The 26409-nt window shown below is 39.8% G+C and overlaps 2 protein-coding genes across 17 annotated transcripts in view; one reads left to right on the top strand and one right to left on the bottom strand.

Annotated features, from left to right (window-relative positions):
- Positions 1–10583, bottom strand: part of SDCCAG8 (SHH signaling and ciliogenesis regulator SDCCAG8) — a 102230-nt gene extending 91647 nt beyond the window's left edge. For 2 of the 6 annotated variants that reach the window (XM_053382671.1, XM_053382672.1), the window contains exons 1-6: positions 9722–9803; positions 5031–5177; positions 4867–4952; positions 3769–3882; positions 2250–2372; positions 1296–1415 (exon numbers count right to left, since the gene is read on the bottom strand). In XM_053382671.1, the coding sequence (XP_053238646.1) occupies positions 1296–1415; positions 2250–2372; positions 3769–3882; positions 4867–4952; positions 5031–5177; positions 9722–9788 (657 nt within the window). In that variant the 5' untranslated portion in view covers positions 9789–9803. Of the gene's footprint in view, positions 1–1295; positions 1416–2249; positions 2373–3768; positions 3883–4866; positions 4953–5030; positions 5178–8848; positions 9371–9721; positions 9804–9964; positions 10259–10468 lie in introns of those variants that run through there. The other 4 variants (XM_053382676.1, XM_053382673.1, XM_053382674.1 and 1 more) reach the window with 4 other exon arrangements.
- CEP170 (centrosomal protein 170) overlaps positions 10010–26409 on the top strand; it is a 73612-nt gene continuing 57212 nt past the window's right edge. For 2 of the 11 annotated variants that reach the window (XM_053382665.1, XM_053382664.1), the window contains exons 1-2: positions 10412–10570; positions 24346–24490. In XM_053382665.1, the coding sequence (XP_053238640.1) occupies positions 24386–24490 (105 nt within the window). In that variant the 5' untranslated portion in view covers positions 10412–10570; positions 24346–24385. Of the gene's footprint in view, positions 10083–10411; positions 10571–24345; positions 24491–26409 lie in introns of those variants that run through there. The other 9 variants (XM_053382670.1, XM_053382661.1, XM_053382660.1 and 6 more) reach the window with 8 other exon arrangements.

Genomic DNA, 26409 nt, shown 5'->3' with positions numbered 1-26409 from the left:
TTTGGTCAGGGTGCAGCCTGACTCCCTCCTCTGGCAATCTGCACAGAATTTTGCTTAACGGTTGCCATCAATTTGATTTTAATTAATTTTTATAATGAAATGTTTTTAGAATGTTGGATTATTTGATTGTTGTTAGCCGCCCTGAGCCCGGCTTCGGCTGGGGAGGACGGGATATAAATAAATAATAATAATAATAATAATAATAATAATGATAATGATAATAATAATAATAATAATAATTATCATCATCATCATCTTAAAACAAGCATAATAAAAATATCACAAAAATAGTAACAATGCAATTGTTTTGTAGCCCTGGGCACTACAAAAAATAGAAAGAAGGGGGGAGACTGTGGGGTGGGGTGAGACACTGTCAGAAGGGGCCATGTAACATGCCTGAACTAATGTGGAAATAAATTTCATGTGTTAACATCTTTGATTTTATTAAAGATACTACTACTTGTATTTTAATTTTGTTTTTTAAGTTGTATTTCAATCAACTTGTTTTTATTATTGGTTGTTAGCCGCCCTGAGCCCACTCCTGGCTAGGGAGGGTGGGGTATAAATAAAAATTATTATTATTATTATTACTTTGCTAAAACATTCTATCAAGCAACAGTTGGCAAATAGTTTCTTTTCATTAAATCAATTAACTTAAAATGCTTGCACTGATGGACTGATCAGAAGATGCACAATGTTGAATTCCTCCCTGTATCTTGGTTACTCAGTATGGAGGACAAGCATCATGTCTGTGAGGTTTCCAGGCACATCTGATCAGCCCCTGCCAGAGACCAGAATGCTGAATTTGAAGGACATTGAACAGATCCAGAAAGGAAACTCTCCAGTTGTATACAGAGGAAGAGTTCTCTCCAACTCAAAAGTTACATTCCATGTTATTGATTAGTTTGAGAGAAAGGTCCAAAGAAAGTGACTGTCAGAAGCTAACTTTCCCTCCCTCTGTTCTCTTGGGCACTGTTTGCAAGCTTCCAACAGATTTTTGGAATTCCGACATTCTGACTTTCCTCCTCAGCCTCCAAGCAACCGTCTACCCAAGTGAGCAGGGTCTTCAAACCTCAGGCTTTGGGGAGATGCTTGGGGAAGGAGGAGACAGAAATATCAGCTTCTGCCAGCTCCCTTCTGCAAGCTGTGGATCCAACTGTATTATGTTGGTCACTTTAAAAGTATTTGTTTTATCCATAATTCTCTGTGATGACATTTAAGTAATTTCCTATTCCAGAAGAGTAAATAAAATAATGCCATATGAATAGTTTGGTGGGTTTCTAATAGGCACTGACCAGTTCTAGCTGCCATTTATCGACCAGAAATGTAGCTGCTGTAGCCTGCTCGTTGATATGAGACGATTTGGCAGTTTCACAAACATGAGAATCATCACCACCGGCATTTTTTGTATTTCCCTGAAACAGGAACAATAGCTTTTCAGTGTCTGTGCCCATTTCATATCTATACATATATCAAACAAAAACATTACGCAATATATGAAAATGGGATATCCTATGAAGTTACACAAAGAGCATGTTAATAGCGTTGTGTTGCATCTAAATATTATGCAAGTAGTACACTTCCACAAGCTGCCCTCTTCTACTGCAACCCACCCTGGCAACATATCCCATGTCTTTTCTTAAAGGTTGCGTGATTTCCAGAAGAAATTGTTCAGGACTGTATTGGGGAGATGGGGCAGAAAAGCCAAACAATTGAAATTACGTCCAGCTTGTGCAATGATTGGAAGGAAAATTATGTGCTTCTGCTTCCAAGTCGGAAAAAGTATAGCTAGAAAGAACAAAGGGTGATTGGGGTGGGTGGGTTTAATTTAGCACTCACCTATGGCTAGCAAAAGTCACTTTTATTTTCAGTGCATATCACTTCTATGTAAAAAGAATAAAAACACTGTGCATACCAGATCATGACAAATACAGTGGTACCTCTAGTTGCAGACTTAATCCGTTTTGGGGTGCCGTTCGCACCCTGAAAAGTCCGCAACTAGAGTGCCTCTTCTGCACACTAAACTGCACAGTAAACACTTCCGGGTTTGTCACGTTCGCAAGCTGAAAGTCCGTAACAAGAGCGGAATGCAACACGAGGTATGACTGTAGTAAAATAAGCTGTGTGGCTATTGGATATTATACTTTTTTTTTGTATTTTCAAGTTCCATATATTTTAAATATTTGTTATTGAAGTACAGCTGTATATAATCAATATAAACTGACATATATAAATTCCAGAAAACTTACTGAGGCATCCAGAAGGGTTTGTTCTCTCAAAGTGTGCTCTGCTGTTACTTCCAGTTTATCATGGAGTTTCTCATTTTCAAGCACAACTGTACATATTTGAGACTTCAGTTCAGATAAATCCTCCTATAAAGTCAAATATGTATACTGTAAAAAGGATGGTAATGAAATTGTTTTAAATGCGGCAATGAAATGCTCTTCTCAAATCTGTTCAGGTCCCCTTGACTGTAGCATAAAAGATTAATGTCCACTTTTGCATAAAATCTGATTAAATACATAGTGAAGAAACATGTTTTTGCTTGGGGAGAGCATTGTTTATCAAATGTCAGACATTTCAGTCACTTATGAGGCTAATTCCAACATGGATGGAAGGTTTCTACACCAGAAGAGCATTACCTGGAATATAAAGGATTATTCTCAACTACCAGACTGCAGCACAATAAAAAAAAAAGTATGTTGAAAGCAAGAACAGCCCAGGCATAGATACTTTGCATTCCTTAAAACTGTAAAATGCATATTTCTATTATCTGAAGTTACTCTGGCAGTGCTTAGGTAGCTTTACAGAACCTTCTGTATCCAGAGCTCAAAATCAGTAAACCCTTAGAAGTCATGAATATAACCTGAAGAAGCATGTCTTATTTAGGGCTGAGCAGAGAATAAGAGGCAAAGACTCACAAGCGCAAATTACACTAACTTCATCTTAGTCAAAAGATCAAGAAGTAATAAGTGCAACCTGCAAAGAAAACATGTCTACTTCAGTGACTCACTGGCCACCTCCAGACTGTCAGTATTTTGCATCAGGGATTCAACCTTATACTAGAGATTTAGGCCAGAATAATTAATGTGGATTAAAGCACTCTGTTGCCTAAACGTAACAGATCCACTTTAAAAAAAGAAACAGACTTTTTTGGCTTGGAAAGTGTCAGGGAATGCACTGAAAAGTTTGGGCTCAACATATGATTTTCCCACCAGCAAATCAGGATGAATGCAGGATGAATGCTCCTTGCTGTATAACTGCCCTGCAAACAAACAAACAAACAAACAGGCTTGATGTAGTCTAACCTCCACATAAGATTTGTGCAAGCAAATCAGGATAAATGCTCATGGGTCATCTGGAGAAGGCCAGCGAGTTTGCAAGTGTTAAATGTGAACATAGTGACAGGCATGTATATGGCATGTGTGCAACTGAGGAATATGTGGTTGCAAGTACATGTGTGCTGTGGGGCAAGTGTGCAATTGGATATGCAATTACCATGATAAGGATGCAACTAAAGAGGCTGAAGAATAGAAATGTACCAGCATCTTGTCACATAATGCTCACAGTCCTTTTTTCTATGTGTTTAGTTCCTATTTAAGATATGTTTGATTGAAGATAAATTGTATCTTTTGGTTGAGGTCTGCTTCTAACCAACAGGAAATAGATGGCATAATCTATCTTGTGTTTTGTTTCAATTCTGAATGTATACAATGTAATCCACATGACAGAACAAGTAATAAGTAGGTTAAGAACAATGTACAATACCTTACAAAACTTTACTTCAGCTTCTAAGTGGTTAATGTATTGTGACTGGTCATTAATGATAGAAATGAGATCACAAAGGGCAGGCAAATTTTGATCTGTAGCATTAGATGTTCTCTGCAGAAAATAAATCAGTTAGGCACAGTAAGCATTTATAAGCAAGACCCTCTCCAGCAATGTTTATGTTGAACAAATGCTTTAAAATTAAATAACTTACATTAAGTGTTATCTGCAATTGATATCTAGTAAGATTAGTGAATCAAAGCCAGGTTTTCTTCTGTGCTCATTAAGAGTGCTTAGAAGATCATAAATACTTTACTCTTAGGATAAGCTCTTAAAATAGAGAGTATGCCAGCACTAGTGTTCATTTGTTGACTTTAGTTTCATTTTACCTGGCCCTTTGTTCCTCAGATATTAATACTTTTATACAAGCAGGCTTCCTTCTCTCAGGTGATAGATAAAGGTTAATATGTTGCAAGTGAATCCAGACAAGATGGAAGCAATCCTTGTTGAGATACCTCTGGCTCTGGGACAACATGGTCTACTTGCTGTTGATAGGCTGAGTATTGCTCCAATGGAGCAAAAATTAGGTCTAAGTATTCTTCTAAACAACCTGCAAACGACATTTTACAAACAGCCTCTACCCCCTGAGCAAATAATATAATATATAATATAATATAATAATTACACACACACACTAGAATGGGCTCTCAGATCTTTAACTGCATGAAAAGGCTCTCATGAGCAGCTCAGAACTCCATCACCTCTGCCTTGAACACCATCAGACTTTAGTTGGTGTTCTATTCACATATTATAATAACAGTAAATACAGATCACTTGCTTTCCATATATTTCCTGCTGCTGGGCTCTGCGCATGTTGCATACATTTGGCCAGATTTATGGGGCTGAAGTAAAGCTAGACAGCAATGAATATAAAAGTTTACATCTTTAATAAACACATTTAACTAGCCCATTAATGCCTTGTGGAATGTCTATGTGATTCACCAAGTGTGACAGCATAAATGCTACTTCTATAGATACTTTGCCATCAGGCATGTAATTATTTGTTTCCTTAAAAAGAAAAAAGAGGATAATGCTTACTGTGGGTGACATTCTCCTCCTCCTCGATGGGGATGTTTCAGTCTCTTTTTCTTCTTGTTGTCGTAATAAAGCTTTAAGTTGATTAACTGTAAAAAATCGGCAAGGTAAATTATAAATCGTGCCATTGTAAATGGAAACAAAACCCAAAAATGTAAGTTTCAAACCTGCATGGTTGTGCTGTAGCTCCTCCCAAGCTTTATTCTCACTCTCATTAGGATCTGTATTAGAAAATAACTGAGCACCTTCTCCCATTGCCAGATCTTTTTCACCGAAGGCATACTTCAATTGAGCGTAGCTTTTAGTAGCGCGGTCTGTGAACAGCAGCATTATAATCATAATTATATAGACATTCCTTGATGTTCTAACATATGTAATGAGACTGACCATTAGAACCCTAAGGAAATTAGCAAAGTTAATACTTAAATACAACAACCACAGAAGAAACCAACACCAACAACTAAGGAAGAGAAAAATATTAGAATAAAAAAAGCTTATTTCCAATAGTAATATACAACTATACAGGATAATATATATTGCTTAAATAGCTTATAATATGATTAGGAAAATAAGTGGGTTTACTTTTTTTGTATTTTATTACACAAGTATATTATAAATATACTTCATTTCCCCCACAAAACAGTTATAAACTTGCCTTCCTTCTCTTACTCTAAACATGGTATGTCCTGGATCTTCGGCAAGTAAACAGAGAAATCCCACCTTGGGAGTCTTCCTAGAAAAAGCTCAACAACGTCCTGGTTTGTACTTTTTGAAATATGGCAACCCTATAGAGTTGGGAAGAAATATTCTAATGATAAAAACTAGTTTTGTGCCTATATGCTGAAGGAACACTGAGTTCAACTGAGTTTGGTTAGTGCAGAGGATTAAAATTCAAAGTACTTCAGAATTTTATGCAATGCAAATTTTAAGAATGTCTACTCAGAAATAATTCCAACTGAGTTCTGCTAAGGAGATATAGGATTACAGCACAGGTAGGTGTCCACAAAGATGTTTGCTAATGCACCAGTGGCAACTATGAATCTTTGTTATTTTTTTAAAGGTATTCTCCTCCCCCCTTTTTTGGGTATGTGTGTAAAGTGTCATATATGCATCTTACGTGGCTCTGCAACAACAGCCAAATTATGCTTAGGGAGCCACTCTAGTTTAAAATCAGCAGCTCAATATTCCAAAGGACTCAGGAATATGGGTGGCTGGCTGCTTCATAAAATCTGCATCAACATCACACAGTTCAACTGACAGCTAGCCCCCCTAACTGTGGCTTGCTAGATACCCAACCTATATAATACCAAACTGGCATAATATAGCCAATCTACTGCCCACCTGTTTGACTTGCATCCATCTCATCTGCAAGCCCCAGTGGTTCCTCTACTGTGGAAGTCATTAGCAGTGTTGCAGGAACAAGTGGGAATTGGAACAGGAAATCAATAATCGCAGTGCCAGACCTGAGGAGCAGCCTCCAACAGTTGTGCTGTGCACTTGCGAAAAAAAGAAACTTATTTTCTTGTTGGTGGTATGTCTTAGGTACTTCTGAGTGTCTACTCTGCATGGCCTTTGTTTTCTGCTTGTATAAGAAAATGTTTGCTTTTTTCGGTTGGGGTTACTTATAATTGGATTCACTGAGGGTGCTAAAAACACTCACAAAGGCAGTGAATGAAAATTCCATCACTGCTGTCATCAGCATAAAGTGCAATTTTGAACTCTTCATTGCCATACTTGATACTAAGATATGTGATTATTATTTCATATGAGATTAGCTATGGATTCCAGTAAGAGTGCAAACAGCATTGGACATAGCAGGCGGCCTTGCCAAGTACCTCGTTCTAAGTTAGCGTTATCACTTTTTTACAACCTCATGTTCCTGTAGCTTAATTAGATGAACTTTTGCCTAAAAACAAAATGAATGAACTGCCATTTCCAAATCTTTTGAAAAACGGTCACCCCAGAAGCATAGCAGATCTGGTGAAAGTGCTCAAAGGGTGAACATTGAACACTTTTTAAAACTTAATTTATAGACTACCTATCAGTGCAAGACTCCAGTTGGGGTATTCAATTTAAGAACAATAAATACAACAAAAATTCCACATAAAAACATTGAAAGCACAGAAACAGCAATAAAATTCAATGGTGCTATAAAGATAGTACTGACACTTACTTTACAACATACTAAAAGGCCTGGGCAGATTTTTAAAAAAATCATCACAGACATCAAAGATGGTATTAGGTGAGCTTCCCTAGGGACAGCATTGCAAATAGAAGTCACCACAACAAAACATATCCTCCCCGCCAGTCATCATCCACCTAACTTTAGATGGCAGGAAGTTTTTGCTAATGAACAAAATATTAAGGCAAGCTCATGTCAAAAAAGGCAGCCCTTCAAGCCATTTAAGAGTTTATGGGTAATAGTATGAACTTTTAAATAATGGGACCAGTTACCAGCACAGCTATTTAAGCATCAGCACAGTATGTTCCTCAAAGTCAGTTCCAGTTAGCCTTGCATAATTGCATTGTGATAGTTCAGTGAAGAGGTTACAAGAAAGGATCACAACTGATGCACCAAGCAAAGTTGGTGTACCACAGATGCCATTGGCATCTCCAGTTAAAAAAGTGGATCTACTGGTACCCTAAGTAGTAAACCTGCTCTTTTACAGCAAGGGTTCCCAAACACAATTCTTGATTTCTGTTTGAATCTAAAGCCACAGCTATGACAGAAGCAAAGCCCTTTTAGGGTGCTCTGAACCCCTGCTTCATAGGCTCAGGTTGTTTATGTGTGTAAATAAACCATATATCATAAAGACACGGACCCTGGAATCTCATACTGCTCATAAATTGGAGTAGCATACAACAATACGGTTTAAAATCCTACTGTATCTAACATAGGACATTACAACTGCTATAACATGCAGGGAAAACCCTTCAGATGTTTTTCAAGTGGTCCGTGGGGGAAACAGTTTGGGACCACTCTTTTAGAGCAAGTGCAACACTATCCAAACAGCTTGAACACCACCTTCCTGGTTGGCTTTTGGTTCCAAACATTCAATACTTCCCGTGCATCACTTGGGTGTGATAAAGAGAACAAACAGAGATGATGTCATACTGTACAGATGGTACAGATGACCACATTCAGTGGTTGAATTTAGATGTTAAATAGTGTGTGGGGCAGGGAGGGGCGACAACATTAATATAATGAAGTCAAGCAGTTGCCTTCCACTTGCAGTCCATCTACTGAAATCATCCAAGCAGGAGCAAAACTTCTGAAGGGAACCACCACCACTTGTTGCCTCCCAATTCCCAATCTGGTCAGCCTATATAGGCCACCATTGTCAGTGGTATCAAAAGCAGCACAGAGGTTCAGGAGAATCAGCAGGTCACACACGTTCTACTGAACTTTCTGTGTCAAAGCCAGGCCAAAAAAGGATTAAGAAAATCAGTTTCATTGAAGAGTTGATGCAACTTGCACAGCAACCACCAGCTCAATCATCTTTCTCAATAAAAAGGCATTTATCAGAAGGGAGACCCTGAAGAGCCTTTAAGGAGCCTTTAGGACACGGGAGAGTCTCACATAAGGGCAGAGGGGTCAGGATATGGGGTATACAGAGTGGGAAGAGGTGTCACCGCATTTAAAAACAAAACAAAAAACAAAATGCACCAGTGAACCCAAGGCAGACCAAACACCCGACAGCTGGCAGTTGCAGTTTTGGAGAATCCGCTACTTTTCAGCCTGATGCACACAGTTCTGCGTGAAGTGGAAAGCGGCACACCCCACCACGCCTGCAGAAATCTGCCCCACAGAGGGCCACCACGGGCTTGGCTTGGTGCACATTTCTAGAGACGCATCCCCGAAGCGCTGCAAGGCGCATCTGTGGGTGCTGAGCAGCACTGAGGGGGGCGACAGGAATTCATGGGGGGGGGGTCTGAAAGGAGGACCCGCGAGCCCAACCTGCCTTCCCGCCTCTCGCTCTCTCACCGTGCAGGCTTTGCTGACACCGCTCCAGAGACTCCGCCAAGCCCGACTCCCCTCCGGCCTCCCTCATGGAGGCAGAGTAACTCGGCGAGCTTCCCCAGGCGGGTCTCGGGCTACAAGCCGCCGCTCTTTCCGTGGCCCCGACAGACTCCTGCATTAGGAGGCGTGTGAGGTAAACCTTTTTCTAGGCTTTCCCCGGGGGCTCTCGGTCGCTGTAGTCCAGCCTTGCTCCTACTACCGCTCAACAGTATGGGAACGCTGACCGCGAAGGGACTACAACTCCCAGGATGGGGAGCGGCGCGCTTCCGACGCCTCTCACGAGGAAGCTCGTTGCTAGACAACCAAGCAACGGTCTTTTTCTAGGACCCGCTTGGTGACGGAGGAGGAGGGCGAGGAGGCGTTGCCCAGACCGGCCACGAAGCTGGCGACAGGCGGCAACGACATCTCCCCCTGAGGCAGACGGGAAGCCCCGCCGCCTCGCGCGGCGCTAAAGAGGCAGAAAGCGTTCCAGGGCCCCCCTGCCCGGCATGCAACGCGCCATTACTATGGCGTTACGCCCACAAGGCTTCGCCGCAGTTGCTTCTGGGAGTTGTAGTTGTTTCGTACCACAACAACGTAGAACAATACGTCTGCGGCTGCCAGCGGTACCACAATAGGTGCGTTCATCCTCGTTTGAGGTCGCGCGCACAATACATCCCCCCGCAAGCCAACCGCGCGCTCGGGCGCGTTTTTTACTCTTCGCTCACGCCCACCGCAGAAGCAAGGCGTGTGCAGCGATCACATAGGACAAAATATAATGTGTCTCGTCTTCCAAACTCTACATTTCTATTTCTCAATGGAGAGGAGACTATTATTATTAATTATTATTATTATCACCTCTGCTCCCCATTGTCTGGAACAGGACGCCTGCGCAGTGCGAGCCTGCTCCCTCGGAATCGCGCATGCGCAGTGGTTCCGTTCTGGGGCGATGCAAATCCATTCTTTTCACTTCCCCTCCCCCCTCCTCTCCCTCGCTCTCTCCCCGCGCTGGCGAGCTGAAGGGCGCCTGCGCAATAGCTTCCCCCTGTTCCGCGCCGTTAGCCGCTATATGCTGGGAATAACGTTCGAGCGGTTGCTTACACAGCCAGAGCGGCACTGAGAGGCGGGGAGTCTGCGAGCGCCCTTCCCCTCCTCGTCCTCCTCTCTGTGGAGAAGATGGTGGGCCTGTGAGCCAGCGCTTTTGCCTTTCCCAAGCGGGGTGAGTGATGCTGCGGGCGGGGGGACCCCTCCGCCCCAGCGCCGCGGCGCCTTCCCTTCCCCCGGCCGGGGATGGAGCCCTAAATGCGGCGCATTGTATGCCTCCCGCTCCGCCTGCTGCCCTCGCCCTCCTCCTCCAGGGGAGGCGGGTGCCTCGCATGCCCCTCAGTGACACTGGCGCTTCTTCCAATGCTACGTTTCCCGTCGGGGGCTTTCTGCTATTCCTGCCCGCTGAGCATTGTCCCTCTGGGACTCCACAGAGAAGGCTGCGGCTGCTGCTGCACGGAGGCGAGGGGTGGGGGTTGCAATGGCCCAGATTGGATACAGATGGAGCTGCTAAAACCACCGTTTCCTCTTTCCTCCCCTTCCTCCTCCAAGATAACAAACCTTCCCCCCGGGCGCTCTCTCCAGTGGGGTGGAGGCTTCGAGCCCGTTCTCCTCTCGTCAGCTCGCATACGCTTCTGCGTGGAAAACATGTCTAGAAGGGGCGTGAGTGCAGCTTCTTTGCTTTGTGCGTTTTCTTCTGGGATCGGTTTCCTTCTTTCTCTCTCTCCCCCCTTCCTCCCTTTCCACTGTGGATTCTCATCTGTCCATTTGCTTCCGATTCGTTTTACGGGCCCTCGTTTAGGAAATGACAACGACAAAAACCATCTGGCCGATAAATAGAAAAGGCGTGTGTGTGCAATAGTAGTAGTAGTAATACTAATACTAATAATTATTAGTAATAATAATAATAATAATTTGAAGCTTCTGTTTTTCAGCCTGGCATGCAGCTCTGATTGTAAGCAGCCTTTATCTAAAACGAGGCATGGATTTACATTTCTATGCACATTTTCTCTCCCCCTCCCTTCTGCTGATGTTCCTTCTGATAATTGTTTTGTGAATTCGTTTCCGTTGTGGTCTTCTGTGTATGAAAAGGATCCCTAGGGAAATGCATATGGCTTCTCGAAAACTACACAGACCGGGAAAGTCTTTTGTGGAAGGCATCATTGCAAGTCATTCATTTTGTGCATGAGTGAGATATGTGTAGTCATAGCAGCTTTCTTGGAAGTGAAATGGATTGGTTACAAAGGCAATAAAAATCTTAGCCTGGTTTTCAAATATCCAGTATTTTGTGAAAGAGGAAGCTGACTGGACTGAAAACCATATGACAGCTCTACAGATGAGCCTTCTTTTGTGATCTCATCCACTCATTGCTTGGAGCCTGATGCTAGAAATGGGGGAAGGGAAGAGGAGTGTTTCTGCTCAAAATTGTGTTCTGGTGCATTTATGATTCACTTAATCTAGTTATTCTCCAGGATCAGGCATGATGTTGCTTCAGCCTCTGATCAGGAAATTGTTAAATACATTAAAAATGGGCTGTAACTATTCAGAATATGATACTTGCATGCAGTCATTGCATTGTAAATAAGTTGCTATTTGAGCTACTTGTTAGCTTTTAAACAAATTTTAAGCAAGTGCTTCCAACAATATTGTGTATAACCAAAGCAAGTACAATATGCTGATAAAAACAAAACAGAACTTCAGCGCAACCAGACAATGTGTTATCTAAAATGGAATCCCTTGGATTCAGTTGTTTTCACATTCATTAAGTGCAAAAGATATTCTTAATAAAATATTTATTTGAAGCAATGCACTCAAGTTCCTAAACTATGACTAGGATTGTGCCGATCTGGTGTATCACATTGGTACTACTCTGCACTTGAAAAGGGTATTCTAGGGCAATGAATTATATTTAACATAAGATTATTTATATACATCTGTTAAACAACTTGGTTGTTGTTTTGGACACTCTGGCCAGACTGGTGTATGTGGTCCAGCAACAAAATTCAACAGTGGTTGAATAATTTGTACCATGGGTGCTGATAGAATAGCAGCTGCTTCACTTTCTTACTAGTAGTCTCTTACTTTAGAATACTTCATCTTCATGGAACTTTAAAAGGTCTCATAGTTCATAAAGTCTCCTGTTTTTTGAGTAGAGAGAATGTCTGTAAAGATAGTGTAATTAGCATAAATCTTTGTTTTAGCTAAATGATTTTGAAGCTCTTGTTCAGTTTTGAGATCTGGAGCTCCCTAATTTCCTACAATGTGCACAAACAATGTTGTCATTTTCTTTCCTCCCTTTCCTTTCCACTTTATATATTAACCTTATCTCATTGTCTCTGCTGTACTTCTTTTATTTAAATGCCTGTGTGACTTTACATATTCCCATTTTTGTCTCGAGAGAATGGTAGAGAGCAGCTCCACACTAAAAGGGCTGATATCTGTATCCCTTTTTTAAATTCTACCTTCATGACTATCACAACTATTACAGTGGTACCTCGGGTTACATACGCTTCAGGTTACAGACTCCGCTAACCCAAAAATAGTGCTTCAGGTTAAGAACTTTGCTTCAGGATGAGAACAGAAATCGTGCTCTGGCGGCACGGCGGCAGCAGGAGGCCCCATTAGCTAAAGTGGTGCTTCAGGTTAAGAATAGTTTCAGATTAAGTACGGACCTCCGGAACGAATTAAGTACTTAACCCGAGGTACCACTGTACTATTCTTAATATACGTATATTAAGTAAATAGCATTTTATACTTGTAAGTAGCTTCTGATTGGCTCAAATCAAGGCCCAGTGTTTGAGTATTAATGTGTTTTGAGTGACAGATCTTACATTTGCCTTTCAATGAACAAGTACTTAAAACTAAGAATCTGTACTGTGTATTAGTAATTTAGACTATACCCAAAGGTTTGTTTGCAGTGTTGATGATGAAGCCGCTGTTGAAGCTTTCCTAGTGTCATAGAGGGGTGAGGTGGTTAGAAAATATGTTTGCCAGTAACTGAGTTGCTCAAACCTTGGAGGGTCATAGAAAGCAAAAGAGGCTTGCGAAGGCAGGGAATTCCACAGGCAGGGTACTACAGCTGAGAAATCACCCACCCTTAGACTTTACCCATTGGCAGAACCTAAGATCACCCTCAGATAGCAAGACTGGCAAATGCCAGGAAAGACAAAACTCTTCTGACAACTATTTGTCCTCCAAGCCATTTAGGGTTTTAAAAGTAAATCACAGCACCTTATATGTGACTCAAAAATGAATGAGTGGCATGCAGATCACAGATTATAGGTGTAATATATGACACTAAAAGGCATGAGTTTACCAGGGCATGAATCCCTGTGGCAAGACTTTCCCGGTCCAAGAATCATTGTTGTTGGAGGTCCATCTGGCCCCTTGAGCGCCCAGTGACAAAGATGGATCCAGAAATACTCCCAGACTATGCAGATGTTTCAAGGGGAGTGCATTCTCATCCAGAACAGCCAGTCTACCAATCAGAGGAACTTGTCAGCTCCTCACCAACAGAACCTCTGCCTTGTTTGCATCCAGCTTCACTTTATTGGTCCTCATCTAGCCCATTATCATCCCCAAACAGTGGTTTTAGTAAGATACAGGATGGTGTCTCTTGGACCCTGGACACTGGTGATTTTCTAGTCTCTCAGTCCTATAAGAAGCCTACAGTTATAAATATAATACATTAATTATAGTGTCATTTATAATCTTAGAAGTCAGATCCCCAAATGGTTCTCTCACTGTTAACATGGTGTTTAATAGATAGCTATGATTCATGATTCACTTTTATGTTTATTGTTTGATATATATGTGTATTAAATACTAATTCCCTTTTAAACTTCTCTTTTTAAAAAGAAAATACTGGAGGAATTCAGTGTTGTTCTAACCTTCTCATTCCGTCAGGACAAGCATTTTGGCTTGCCTGACAGACCAATCCCCCCCCCCCCCGGTGTGCTGTTCCATGAGTTCTCAAGATCCCACTTGAGCCAGTTTCAGGGAGCGAGGAAGGTGGATGATTCCGCTGATGGGACTCATTAGTTGAATCTCACCCACTGAAAATAATTGAAATATTAAAGTCTTTTTAAAACAAGCAAACCCCCCACCCTGCTTGCTACAATCCTGTAAGGTATACATACTACTGACATTAGTATAGTACAATCTGATTTTGAGTGTTATTCTTAAGATTTCCATATTCAAATGTATTTTGCCACTGAATACCAGATGCTAAGAAACAAGAATGGGGGAGTGGCTGTTGTTTCATGCATTTCTTCTGTATTTCATGGAGCATCTGCTTGGCCTCTGTGGAAAACATGATACTGCAGATTATGGGTCTTTTGGTTTGATCCAGAAGGCTTGCTGTTATGCTCACCCCTACCCAGTGAATTCATAGTTGAGCTGAAATTTGAGCTGGGACTTCCCAGGTCATAGCTCATGCTTGCAATCACTGTGCTATATTAGCTCTTCATAAATGTTACCAGCACTCTGATAAAACTTCAAGACTCCAACAAAATTAGAGAGCTTGAAGAAATCAAATCAAAATTAGTCCAGACCTGCATGTCAAAAACAGCCTCAGAAGAAGAATTTCTCCTGCTGAAACACATCTGCCTAGGCAGTTGTTTCCAGGGTTTTATTATTATTATTCGGCCAGATATTATAGCAAGGCATAATTTGTGATAAACAAATGGTAATGGTCATTGCTTTGCCTCTTGAGATCACTGTAGCCAGAGATGGGAATGCTGAACAGACAAGCAGCTCTTAATTCCATGGTTTGGAGTTACTTGTTTTATTTTATTTCAACAATTTATATACCAACACCCTAGGTCTCTAAGTGATGTACAGTGATGTTACAGATTATATGATAAAGATAAAATCAATTAAAATTAACCATGAAATCAGAAAAAATGCTTAAAGTGCCTGTTGAAATCTTCACCAAGGACTGAAAGTTCAAATGAGTGGTGTCTCATCTGATTTTAGCTAGGAGGGAGTTCCATAGAAATGGTCCCATATCACTGAGCACACAGCTCCTGGTGAGCATGAGCCATAGAGGACCACCAACAGTGACTCACACAAAGACCTCAGTGAACAGCCTGGAATATAAGGGAGCAGGTGATCACATCATGGTTTCCCTTTTTTACTGTAGTTTTATGCAACACCCACCAATGAACAATCTCCGGGTAATGCACTGTAAAATGGGACCTTTCTGTATTACAATTTTGGCAGTGTAGTTTTCAAACCCTTTCTTAACAATCCCTAACACAGAATTCGCCCTTACCATATTTTACATTTTCTTCATGTTACACATTTCGTCTTACTGTGAATGTACCTACAGTGGTACCTCAGGTTAAGTACTTAATTCGTTCCGGAGGTCCGTTCTTGACCTGAAACTGTTCTTAACCTGAAGCATCACTTTAGCAAATAGGGCCTCCTGCTGCCGCTGCGCCACTGGAGCACGATTTCTGTTCTTATCCTGAAGCAAAGTTCTTAACCTGAAGCACTATTTCTGGGTTAGCGGAGTCTGTAACCTGAAGCGTATGTAACCTGAAGCGCATGTAACCTGAGGTACCACTGTATTACTGTGGTTTTGCATATGTTGTACACAATAAAGAGTGTAATAGCTAGAAATATATATCCAAGCTTAACCATATCTTCTCTTTCCAGTCTTTGCAATATCATACCCTTTGGATAATGAGAGGTTCAGAGAAAGTTTATTGTAGCTTGAATTTGAGCAGAAAGAATTCACTGCCAGAATTAGCTAAACCTCTGCGTGTGTGTATGTGTCCATGTCCATATATGTGTGTGACAACTGGGAATCCAAATAATGAGTGGTTGTACTACCTGCTTAATAGATTACTTACTTCAACTTTGCTGGTTATATATCTCTCAACAAACAAACCAAGACACTATCAGTTTTTAGCCTGTTCTCATTACAAAGAAATAGACCCTAAAAAGAGGCCACTCCCTGAAACCTGCCACTTAGGAAGCCAGTTATGAGCTATTTTTCATAAAAATGCTGATATTACACAATATATTCTCTTTCAAAGCTGTTGCCTTCATGTTCTCATCTACCCACAAGTCACACTATTTATCTTCTAGGAGTATATATCATTTACATTTCTCCCTCAGTAGTTATCAAGTAGTTGATAAATATTCCCTGTCATAACAGTTGCACAACCTGTGATTCAGGTCTTGTGCACAGGTGATGGCCTTCTTAGGATGGTTTTATGATTGCATTCAACATGCTTTCAATTATTTTCATCTTCTATAGCTGTGTTACATTAATGGGCCATTCATTGCCGACTTAACAACTTTTGATATAACCTTATCTGTTCTTTCCAATAAACTGCTACATATATTGATTTTGCAGTGTGATCAATTCAGACTTATAGTCTAGCTGCCAAAAAAACTTCATTCAGTGTAAGAACTGTCTTTCAGTAGGAACTGTCTCCTACTAGGAAGAATGATTATCCTTGGGCAAATATATTTGCAAAAATATTTCTGATTTTTTTTTTGTATTAGCCAAAAAATTGATTATACAGTTTGAAGAGAGAACTTGAGGCACAGATAATGCCTTCTGTTAAATGCATTCTTCATTGTTGATGGCTATTTTGCAACCGGAATGGTATCATTTGGTTAGATACTAGAAAATAGTGTTATGGCATCCTGCAAATTAACCATTTAAAGAGTGGGTATAAGGAAAACCATGATGTGAGTGCCATTGCTGTGTTTGCAATTATTTTGATATTTTGTTTTTTGTTTTTTTTTATAATAATATTTTATTAGGTTTAACAATAATGAAAATTCACAACAATCAAACAAAAAAACAATAAAGACACGGAGAAAAATATAAAAACAACAATACAAAAATTTCACACTACAAAAAAAATACAAATATTTAACCTAACAAAAAAAAGAAAAAAGTCAATAAGCACACACACACAAAAAAGAAAAAACACAAATCCCTCTTTTCTAATTGCTCATGTTTGGTTAACTTATTTTCTTGACTTCCTCACGCCTCCTTTTTTTGTATCCCTCTTAAAAAGTTGGTTCAACAAATTCATCCAATTATTTTATCCTTAATTATTTTACCTCCCAAATTTATAAATTCAAATTTTTTATCTATCTTTTTACTAGAACCCCTTCATTTCATTTCAATGTCATCAGCATTCATACATTTTACAATGTTTCTGTAGATAATTTTAAAATTTCTTCCAATCTTCTTCCACCGACTCTTCTCCCTGATCTCGAATTCTGCCAGTCATCTCAGCCATTTCCATATAGTCAATTACTTGCATCTGCCATTCTTCCAGAGTGGGTAAATCTTGTGTCTTCCAATACTTTGCAATGAGTATTCTTGCTGCTGCTGTAGCATACATAAAGAAAGTTCTATCCTTCTTTGGCACCAATTGGCCAACTATGCCCAGGAGAAAGGCCTCTGGTTGCAATTATTTTGATATTTTGAAAAAAGCAAATTTAAAATTATGTTTATAAATGGACATATTGTAATTTCATTCATTAGTGTTGTATTAATATTTTCTTTAAGCTAGTTATAAGGCAAATTTTAAATTCAAGTAAATACATTACCTTCATTTAAAATTCAGCAGAAATACCAGAGGTTAATTTCTTAAGTATACTGTTCTATGTGCGTCACTTAGCATGTTTCATTTTACTTATATTTAGTAAACAAACCTAAAAAGTTTGAAAGTCAGACGTCTAATATCCTATTCACAGTTGGCATCTGTTCTCTGTTAATGAATTTGTGAAATAGAAAAATTTCCATGTGAAAAGAAAGTACTGGAATTTATTTATTTATTACCTGCCCTTCACTCTAAGGTCCCAGCGTGGGTTACAGCATTAAAAGAATATTAAAAACAGCTTGAGAAATTTTGTGTCCTGCATCACTGGTGGGACTGATTTTTAATTTTGTTTCACATCATTTTTATTACATTTGAGGACCTCCAAGAAACACACCATTCCTATGTGGTCAGAAATGCTTTCAGATAAATATCAGAATTTAGGGTCCTGGTTCCAGAAACAGCCACTGTTTAGGGAAAGTTCTGGGATGTTGGCAAAGAGGGCAGCAGTCTTTTGTTTGTAAAGAAGAAGAGGGGGCATCAGCAGTTAAACATAGTTTCTGCTTTTGAGTTGATGTAATTGTGGTCTGGACTTCCTTTCTAATTCTGGTGGTCTTGTATGGGGGACAATAAAGAAGTTTTGTGTCTCTGGCTCATATCAGACTGTAAAATAGTTGCTTAAGCTTCTGCTTAATGGTCTGACCCTTTAAGCTTCAGTACCTTCTTCAATTAGTTTATTATGAATACTAGCTAGAAGGCTTATTGGTAGGCATAAAGGAAACCTATTTATTAATCATATCCCATGCTTTGTAGGTGAAGCAATGACCAGAACATAGAAAAAAAGGGCTGTCTTTTGCTCAACCCAACAGACTACAACATCTACAATACAATGATATATCACTTGGTAAAACACCTTCCTCACATTTTTTTTTTAAATTCAGGTGTTCAAATTTGAGATTAGATCAGCTTTGAAATCTGAGTAATATTCTCCAAAATTGGGATGTCTTGGCTGATTTCTGAGCTTTGAGAATTTGATCTTAGACACACACATTGAACAGTCACAGATTATTTGCAAGCCTCACAGATATTTGGCCAGGTGAAGCATTTTGGGCAAGTAGACTGTGCTTGCAAAAGAAAACTGCTGGTGGAGGAGGAGTTAACCCCACAGTAGATTTATTGGGGAGCAGGGCTGCAGTGCTCAGCACTTCCTTGAGGTGAGTATTACAAGCTCTCGAAGCTTGTATCTGGGCCAAAGCCAAGAAAACATGACATGGGGTATCAGATGTGTCTGGTTCAGTTAAGCATTGGGGTTCTACACCTACAACGTGAGAAGGGTTTTGATGCCTGATTATCCTATTCTTCTTGGTCTTGGGGCCTTCAGAGAAAGAAGTAAAGAATACCAATCATAGTTGGGATAAGGTAAGGTAAATCAGGACCCTGGGCAGCTCCCAGTGGGCCCTGCTGGCTGTTCTTGAGAAGGTGTCTGAACAAAGGCTTGGAATCATCTGAAGCCTTGATAAGACTGGCAGATCTTCCCGTGGTTCTGCCTCCCCTGTGAGAGCTCTTTGCAATTTCTTAAGCGCCCGTATTCTATTCTTCAGTTACACACTCATGCATTAATGTGGAGCAGGAGTGGGTGATGCTTCAAGATAATAATTGTTAGGACTTCAAGGGTTATGTAGGAGCCACATCTTCAGACCAAGGCAGTGTAGAAGTAGGTGCTATGGGGTGGCTGGTGCATCATCTCAATTATTCAATTATAGATTGTTTGTCCATACTGTCCAGGGTACTTTTTGTGGAAATTTAAAAAACCCAAATAAATCTGTGTCAGGTGGATTGAGGCCAATGCATATCAGATAAACTGGAAGGGAAATGAAAGAAAAGAACCTCAAAATAAATTCAAAAACACTGTTCCAATATTACTGAGGAATATTAGTGGATACATGCATTTGGTGCAAAAGAAATTAAGTTATGAAAATCCCTGTATATTTGTTTAATTTGATAGAAGAAACATAATCTAGTCCTGTCAATGAGAGATCAGGTGGAAATGTACCTTGGGCAATTGGAAGAAAGCTTATTATGCCATTGCATGGCACAACGTGCATGCAGTAATCTGATTACCTTTAGATGCAGTAGCATATAAGTGGATGAAAAGAATTAAAGACATAATCTTGACCTTACGAACTTGAGGAGGGAAATACAGATGTATTACTGATGAAAGTGATATCCATTCTAAGGTGTTTTCAGTATTATTGAGATAAGTATTTCAGGTAAGGTAAATCGGGGAAAGTTGGATATACTGTGAACTTATATCAGCCTACAAGGTGAAAAATATTCGTAATGGCAAACTAACGGTATGTGAGATTTTGCTGGTGATTAATATTGATACTTTTTTTATTTAGATAGATATAAATTATTTGGCAAACAAGCTAGTAATAAGTAACAAATCTGTGTTGCATAACTAGAATTTACATAGTTATGAACAGTATTATTTTAAGTTTCCTATCTGCTTGTGCAAGTACCAAATTCTGCTTTGAAGAAGTGATCAGAGATTATCCATGAACTAAAATTAGTTTTCAAATTGAGCATGATCTTTATTTCAAAAAATTGACATCAAGGCCCGAGAGAAGCATGATGAATTTAGGCAGTTATAATGAGTTTGCAAGATCATGCATCCTTACCATTTCTGTCTCCCCCTTTCTATGTATACTTGTTTTGGTAATAGTAACACACATGCATACCACAGAACTGAATTAAGGCAGTGCATGAATTAGCAACTAGCTGACCAGGTTGGGTAGTGGGATTAACTGCAATCCCTTGGCCTATTGGTCCCTAAATCCCAAATAATGTGTATGCATGTATCAGGTCTAAGTCTTAGGTGCCTCTTCCTTTTATGTTCACTTTCATTTATCTCAAGATGCAGATCTACCAATTAAGGCTTTTAAAAAACAGGTCTTGAATAATTTAGGCAGAGCTGAGAATGCAATAGGCTTTGAGTTGGTCTTAAGAGATGAAATGGGATACATTTAAATAATTGGTCAATGATGAAGTCTTTGTCATGAGAGCAGTAAACAAAAGGAGATGTCAACTATAATTGAAAAAAACCAGATACATCAAAACAGATGTCGGGTGTGTTCTCATATGCTCTCGGTGTGCGTTACAATTCAAGAAATGGGCTAGTGTTAAAATTTGCCTTGAGAAGAGTCTTTTTCTGAACTACTTCGTAAAAGAAATATGCATTCTTACTCAGTACTTGCATCAGCTAAATATTGCCTAATATAATAAAAACTCATAAACATGTTTCTCCCTCACTCCTGCCTTTCTAGATAGTTGTACTGGCATGTGATTCAAATTGGAACAGATCTGCAATTGTGTAAGTTTTGTTGAAGCTAGTCATTACCAGCAAGGGCTGCACACCAGTCAAACTGAAGGGTAGTCAGTTTATGGCTCATTATTAGAAGCAGTCAAATATACCCAGAATACTCTGTGGGTAACCATTAACCTATTTTTATTTAGATATCGCCATGCTTTTATGTTTGCCCCTGACTGCTGTAGGGCTAGAGACAAGCTGTCTTCTGCCATTTGTTACCTAGGGCAGGAGTGAAGACAGCTTGCTTGCTAGCTTTTCTCAGTCATGAGCAAAGGTACTCTCCTGACTATAATTGTACGTATCTCCAGACAAGAGCATAAGCAATCATCAGTGACTCGGGCCATTGCCTATAATGCATAGAGTGCTGGACTAGGATTATGGAGACCCAAATTCAAATTTTCATATAGCCATAAAGTTGATTAGGTGACATTTTAGCTCAAATATTGGCAGGCAGAGAAACTGTTCTTTCCAGACTGGGTTACACCCACAGAATGTGGAGTTAAAGTTCTGAATTATGTGGATTCTATTGGTAGCTTTGCAGCTGTTGCATCATCTGTTTGACACACTTTTGAATAGAATAATTTATGTAGAAAGCAGCTAAAGAATGTAATTCCCAAAGCTGTAAAAACAGTGCAACTCCCTTCAAATGAAAACTGCAGTACCTGCCAAAATATAACACTTTATTAGGTTAGTGCATTCCATTAAAAGTGTGCATGCATTGATGTTAGGTATTTAAATTCAGTGTGATGTCACCTTCATTTTTATGTTACTGTTTCTATCAGGGAACCACATACAGCTCTTTTAGGAATTTTCAATTTTCTGTAGAGTGACAACAGTGGTCCATCTAGCATTTTCCTTGCAATGCATGTTTGCACTTCATAATTGGTAATGGACTCGACTCTTCCATTAAAACCTACTTGGCAGAACTGGGGAAACCTTTTCAGCCCAAGGACAAAAAAGTGGACAGAACAATGGATATGACACCTACCTTTGTACAGTAGACTACATTTCAGTCACAAGGTTTTATATATAACAAACCTGGCTTGCCAACAGTGGGTTGCTGTTGGGTGAGGAGGTTGATGCGGTATATGCATGGTAGTGGAGCCAATCCAACACTCCTGCACCTATCCCCACATAGTGCACACACACATGCCCATCCATGTGTGCTAGAAGCATGTGCTAGAAGAATGAGCACAGTTTCAGGACACATTCCAGCCAGGCAAAATAACTACAAGGCATAGTACCTGGGAGGAGTGTGTCCTAGGGGAACTTAGGTGTGGTCTGGGGAGGGTTCAACTGAACTGCATTCAGCCCCAGAACCTGACATTCCCCACCTGTTCTATGGTTCAATCTTACTGAAGAGGTGTGGATTGGACCACAAGTACCACTGTGACCTACTTAATCGTAAATATGCATAGGATTGTGTTCTTGGTTTCTCATTCAACCAGCTTTTATACAGTAGGTTGGTAAGAGTTCTAAGAAGATGTTTAAAATATGTATCTGGGTTGCAAATCTGTCACTATTCTGCCAGTTCGCTTATTGCTAGGTGTAGCAGTAAAGTTAAAGTCTGCTGTCAGCCTTTTATCTCTGCAAGTGCTACCTAAAGCTACTGTGACTGCCAGAAACAAAAAATATACAAACCCTTCTCAGGAGTTTTAATTTATTCTGTTCATCAACAGTTGCTTCAGTGCTCTGATTAATCAGTCCTGACCTAGTTGTTTCTGTTTGTTTGTTTATTTTTAAAAACCTTCCTGTTCAATCTCAATGTATAATGTTATTTGGATTTACATTTTTAAATTTAATATGTTTCACTGCTAGTTGTATTTTTATCAGTAGTTTTGTAATCTTGCCAATCGCTAAAAGTATAGTCTGCTTGTTTGTGTTCTTCCAGATCTTTTAGATTCTGCTCTGTTTTAAGTCAAAGCACAATATTTGTTTCAAAATACTTAGTAGGAGAATACCTTTATTAGATTAACCAAAATGCCATACAGTAGCGAGCAAGATTTTGAGCAGTCCCAAAATCAGGCTAGGTGGTAATAAAACACTTGGGCCCCTGTAGCAACAGTGTAGCATGTGGCACACTTCAGTTCAGGGTTAATGTCATTTCATTCCATATCATTCCTACTATACTAACTTTCCTCCCTACCCCATTCAAAACTCAGCATTGCATGCTGACTGAGCCTGATCGGTTCTCTTGGGCCTGTTTCAATGATTTGTATATGATTTTGGTGGATACTGTGGGGTAGATGTACTTGTACCCAATCCTACCTATATAAAAACATTGAATTTTCTCATTGATGTCTATGGCAGCACTCTCTTCCGTCTCTGCATCAATTTGTAAATGACCTACCTTGATAATTAGAGAGATCAGTCTTTGCTCTCTCTTTTTTAAACAAACTTCATTGAAAATTTTAAAGCAGTTCTAAACTCTTGAAATCTAGATGTGTCTTCCCTCCCTCTCTAGCCACTTTGTTCCATTTCCCCTAACAGAACTCATAGTGTACAAAATAAAGGGGTGCCATAATCTTTTTCTGGCTTGGCTTTGCCTTTGTAGTCACAACATTGTTAGTCAATTTCTCAAGTAAGGCAACATTCCAAAATTTTCTCTCATCACTAAGCATTCTATGACATTGAGTTTGTAGGGAGCTATTTTTGGGTTTCCTTCCTTAGGTTTTTTCCCCTAAAGATTTTTGGAGTTTTGGCAAACCTTGGGATTATCCCAAGTTTACCGATACCTCTCTCGTGTGTGAGTGGTAGCATTTTAATTGTATCCTCAAGAGCATGAGAAGTCTTGAAGCAGAAATCATTACTTGAAATAAATTTTGCCATATGTTGTTAAAACATCCTCTGCTTACTGAAAACCGATGATCAATTTTTTTACAGCCTTGTAAAGCTACTGAACTTTTTTCATTCATCCCTATAAATTGAATAAATCTATAAGGAGAAACTGTCTCATGTTTATGCATGCCACCTACACCCACACAACAATAAGAAATTTGAGCTATGATCTAGCTATGATGTTCACAATTAGAGATGGGAAGGTCTGGGGGGGGGCGAAACAGAAAAATTGGGAGGGGGAAACCCAGGTTTCTGGTCCCCCTCCCCCCAATTTTTCTGCTCCCCCCCAGGCCCTCCCATCTCTAGTCACAGTGCAATAGTGTGTGGGGGGGAATGTGTACATTTTTCATGTACCATATTTATGTACATGTATTGGGCCGCTGTGATTGATAGCAGCAGACTCCCAGTGTGTGGTACATGGAAAAATAGATGGGTGTCCTTCACATATGATGGTGTGCATGTTTATTTCCTTGCATCTGTGTATGAAAAGGTAGTTTGTGAAGCTATCCGTATAGCTGATATAAATATGAAAATCATGTGTTAGTTGTGTTGTCCAGCTTCTCTGTGTTGGAAAATATAGAAACCCTATTAGGAACAAGAACTGAAGATAAAAATAACTATAAAATATTTCTCTCTTTATCTGTTTCTTATTGCAGGATGACGTAGCCTTGTGAGGATTTATCAGCTAAGCAGAAAATGAGCTTAACATCTTGGTTTTTGGTGAGCAGTGGAGGCACCCGTCATAGGCTGCCACGAGAGATGATTTTTGTGGGAAGAGATGACTGTGAGCTGATGTTGCAGGTAATTGTGTCAGTTCTCCCAACTGTGAAATGCTGGAAGTTGGGGTTTTATACCCTTGATACATATTTCTTTTTGAGGATTATATTTTGAAATGTTAAGTGTTTTGCTGCTCCAGTCTTTAACCTCTAATAAATTAATCTTTCTTCCACACTGTGGAGCAGGATTATAGCGACTGCATAGTATTAATTTGCTTTAGTTAGTGAACCTGTGCACACGGCATGAGTCTGACATGTGGCTGAGTAATAAACATATAGACCTATGGACCATTCTGATCATGAAGTGAGAACATAACCTCTCTTTCTGTCTACAGTTAGCCTTCAGACAAGCAGGAAATTGGGTAGCAATATGAGAATATTTGGGTTACATTATAGTTGTGAATTAATTCCTGATTAAAGTTTGAGGCTCATAGAAACGTGAAGGTCTAGAAAAAATCAGGATTAATCCCTTTCCCCCATTTTTTAATTTCCTCGAGTCCTGAAATAGAAAAAATTGAAATCTGAAAACACTTTTTAAAATAATTAAACACTTTGCTCTAAAAAGTAATTTTGTTAACACAGTAGCAAGTTCCAGAACAGTACATATATTAATTTTGTAGCAATATGGAGACTAGCGGATATATTGTATCTTAAGCATTTGTGGAACAGAACCCTTTTCAAAGCCTTTGAACTAGTTCAGGCATAGGCAAACTCGGCCCTCCAGAAGTTTTGGGACTACAACTCCCATCATCCCTGACCACTGGTCCTGTTAGCTAGGGATGATGGGAGTTGTAGTCCCAAAACACCTGGAGGGCTGAGTTTGCTTATGCCTGAACTAGAGACTGTAGGCTACACATCTGTTTGTCTGTAAAATGCAGCAATGCTCTTTGTTATACAGTGGTACCTTTAGTTACGAACGTAATTCGTTCCAGAGGTCTTAACCTGAAACTGTTCTTAACTAGAGGTGTGCTTTCACTAATGGGGCCTCTTGCTGCTGCTGTGCCACTGGCACACGATTTCTGTTCTCATCCTGGGGCAAAGTTCTCAACTCGAGGTAACTCTTCCAGGTTAGTGGAGTAACCTGAAGCGTTTGTAACCTGAGGCATTTGTAACTCGAGGTACCACTGTATATCCAGTACACACTGCTGCAGATCTGTTTGTTCCAAATTTCAAAACAAATTAGTAGTGCTATAGACATGGCTTCAATGTTTGATTGGATTATTGGAATAACTTGTCGTCCGGAAGCTTTGCAAGGAGATCTAGGCTAATGGTAGTTCCAGAAGTGCAACTCTTCAATTCATGGAGCAACAACCCTGGCTCCCACCCTTCATGTTCCTAGTACTATTTAAATGTTCCCCCCCCCAAAAAAATTTTTTTGAGGGAAGCATAGGAAAATAGCATTTTTCCATGACTTCAAAACTGAATCTTTTTACATCTTAGTTCACATGTTTTGTGAAGTGAAGTTGGCTGCCACTTAAATGTTTAAAGTAGAACATACTCTGTTTTAAAATCACCTCTGTACTAAAAGCATCTTTGTAGCTTTTATAATTATGAATCACCATCTAAGTAAGGCATCAAAAGCAGTGTTCCATAGCAAGCATTTACCTACATCTGAGTGTCTTCAACAAAGAAATATAAATTATTAATATGGATAAATAGCTGTAAAAATCTTAAGCGACCAGTCTTTGCTGGAATGTTAAAATTAGGCTAGGCAGCTGTGTACTGTGTAGGCTACTGGGAAGTCTAGTAGTACTGCACTCAGTGAGCACACGCAGCCACCATCAGTGTAGCGCAGTGTAGTCTGAGTAACTCGCAGCAATCAATCTGTGTGATCTATAGGTGGCTAGATTTGACTCAAGCAGATTTGTGCTGTTGCCAGTTAAACACATCTTTTCAGGTAGGCACTTACAGTCTTAGAATTATAAAGTAAGAATCCTGTTTTCT

The sequence above is a fragment of the Podarcis raffonei genome, chromosome 3, assembly GCF_027172205.1.
Source record: "Podarcis raffonei isolate rPodRaf1 chromosome 3, rPodRaf1.pri, whole genome shotgun sequence".
In the NCBI taxonomy this organism is placed as follows: Eukaryota; Metazoa; Chordata; class Lepidosauria; order Squamata; family Lacertidae; genus Podarcis; species Podarcis raffonei.
This window is presented reverse-complemented; position numbering and strand designations above follow the sequence as displayed.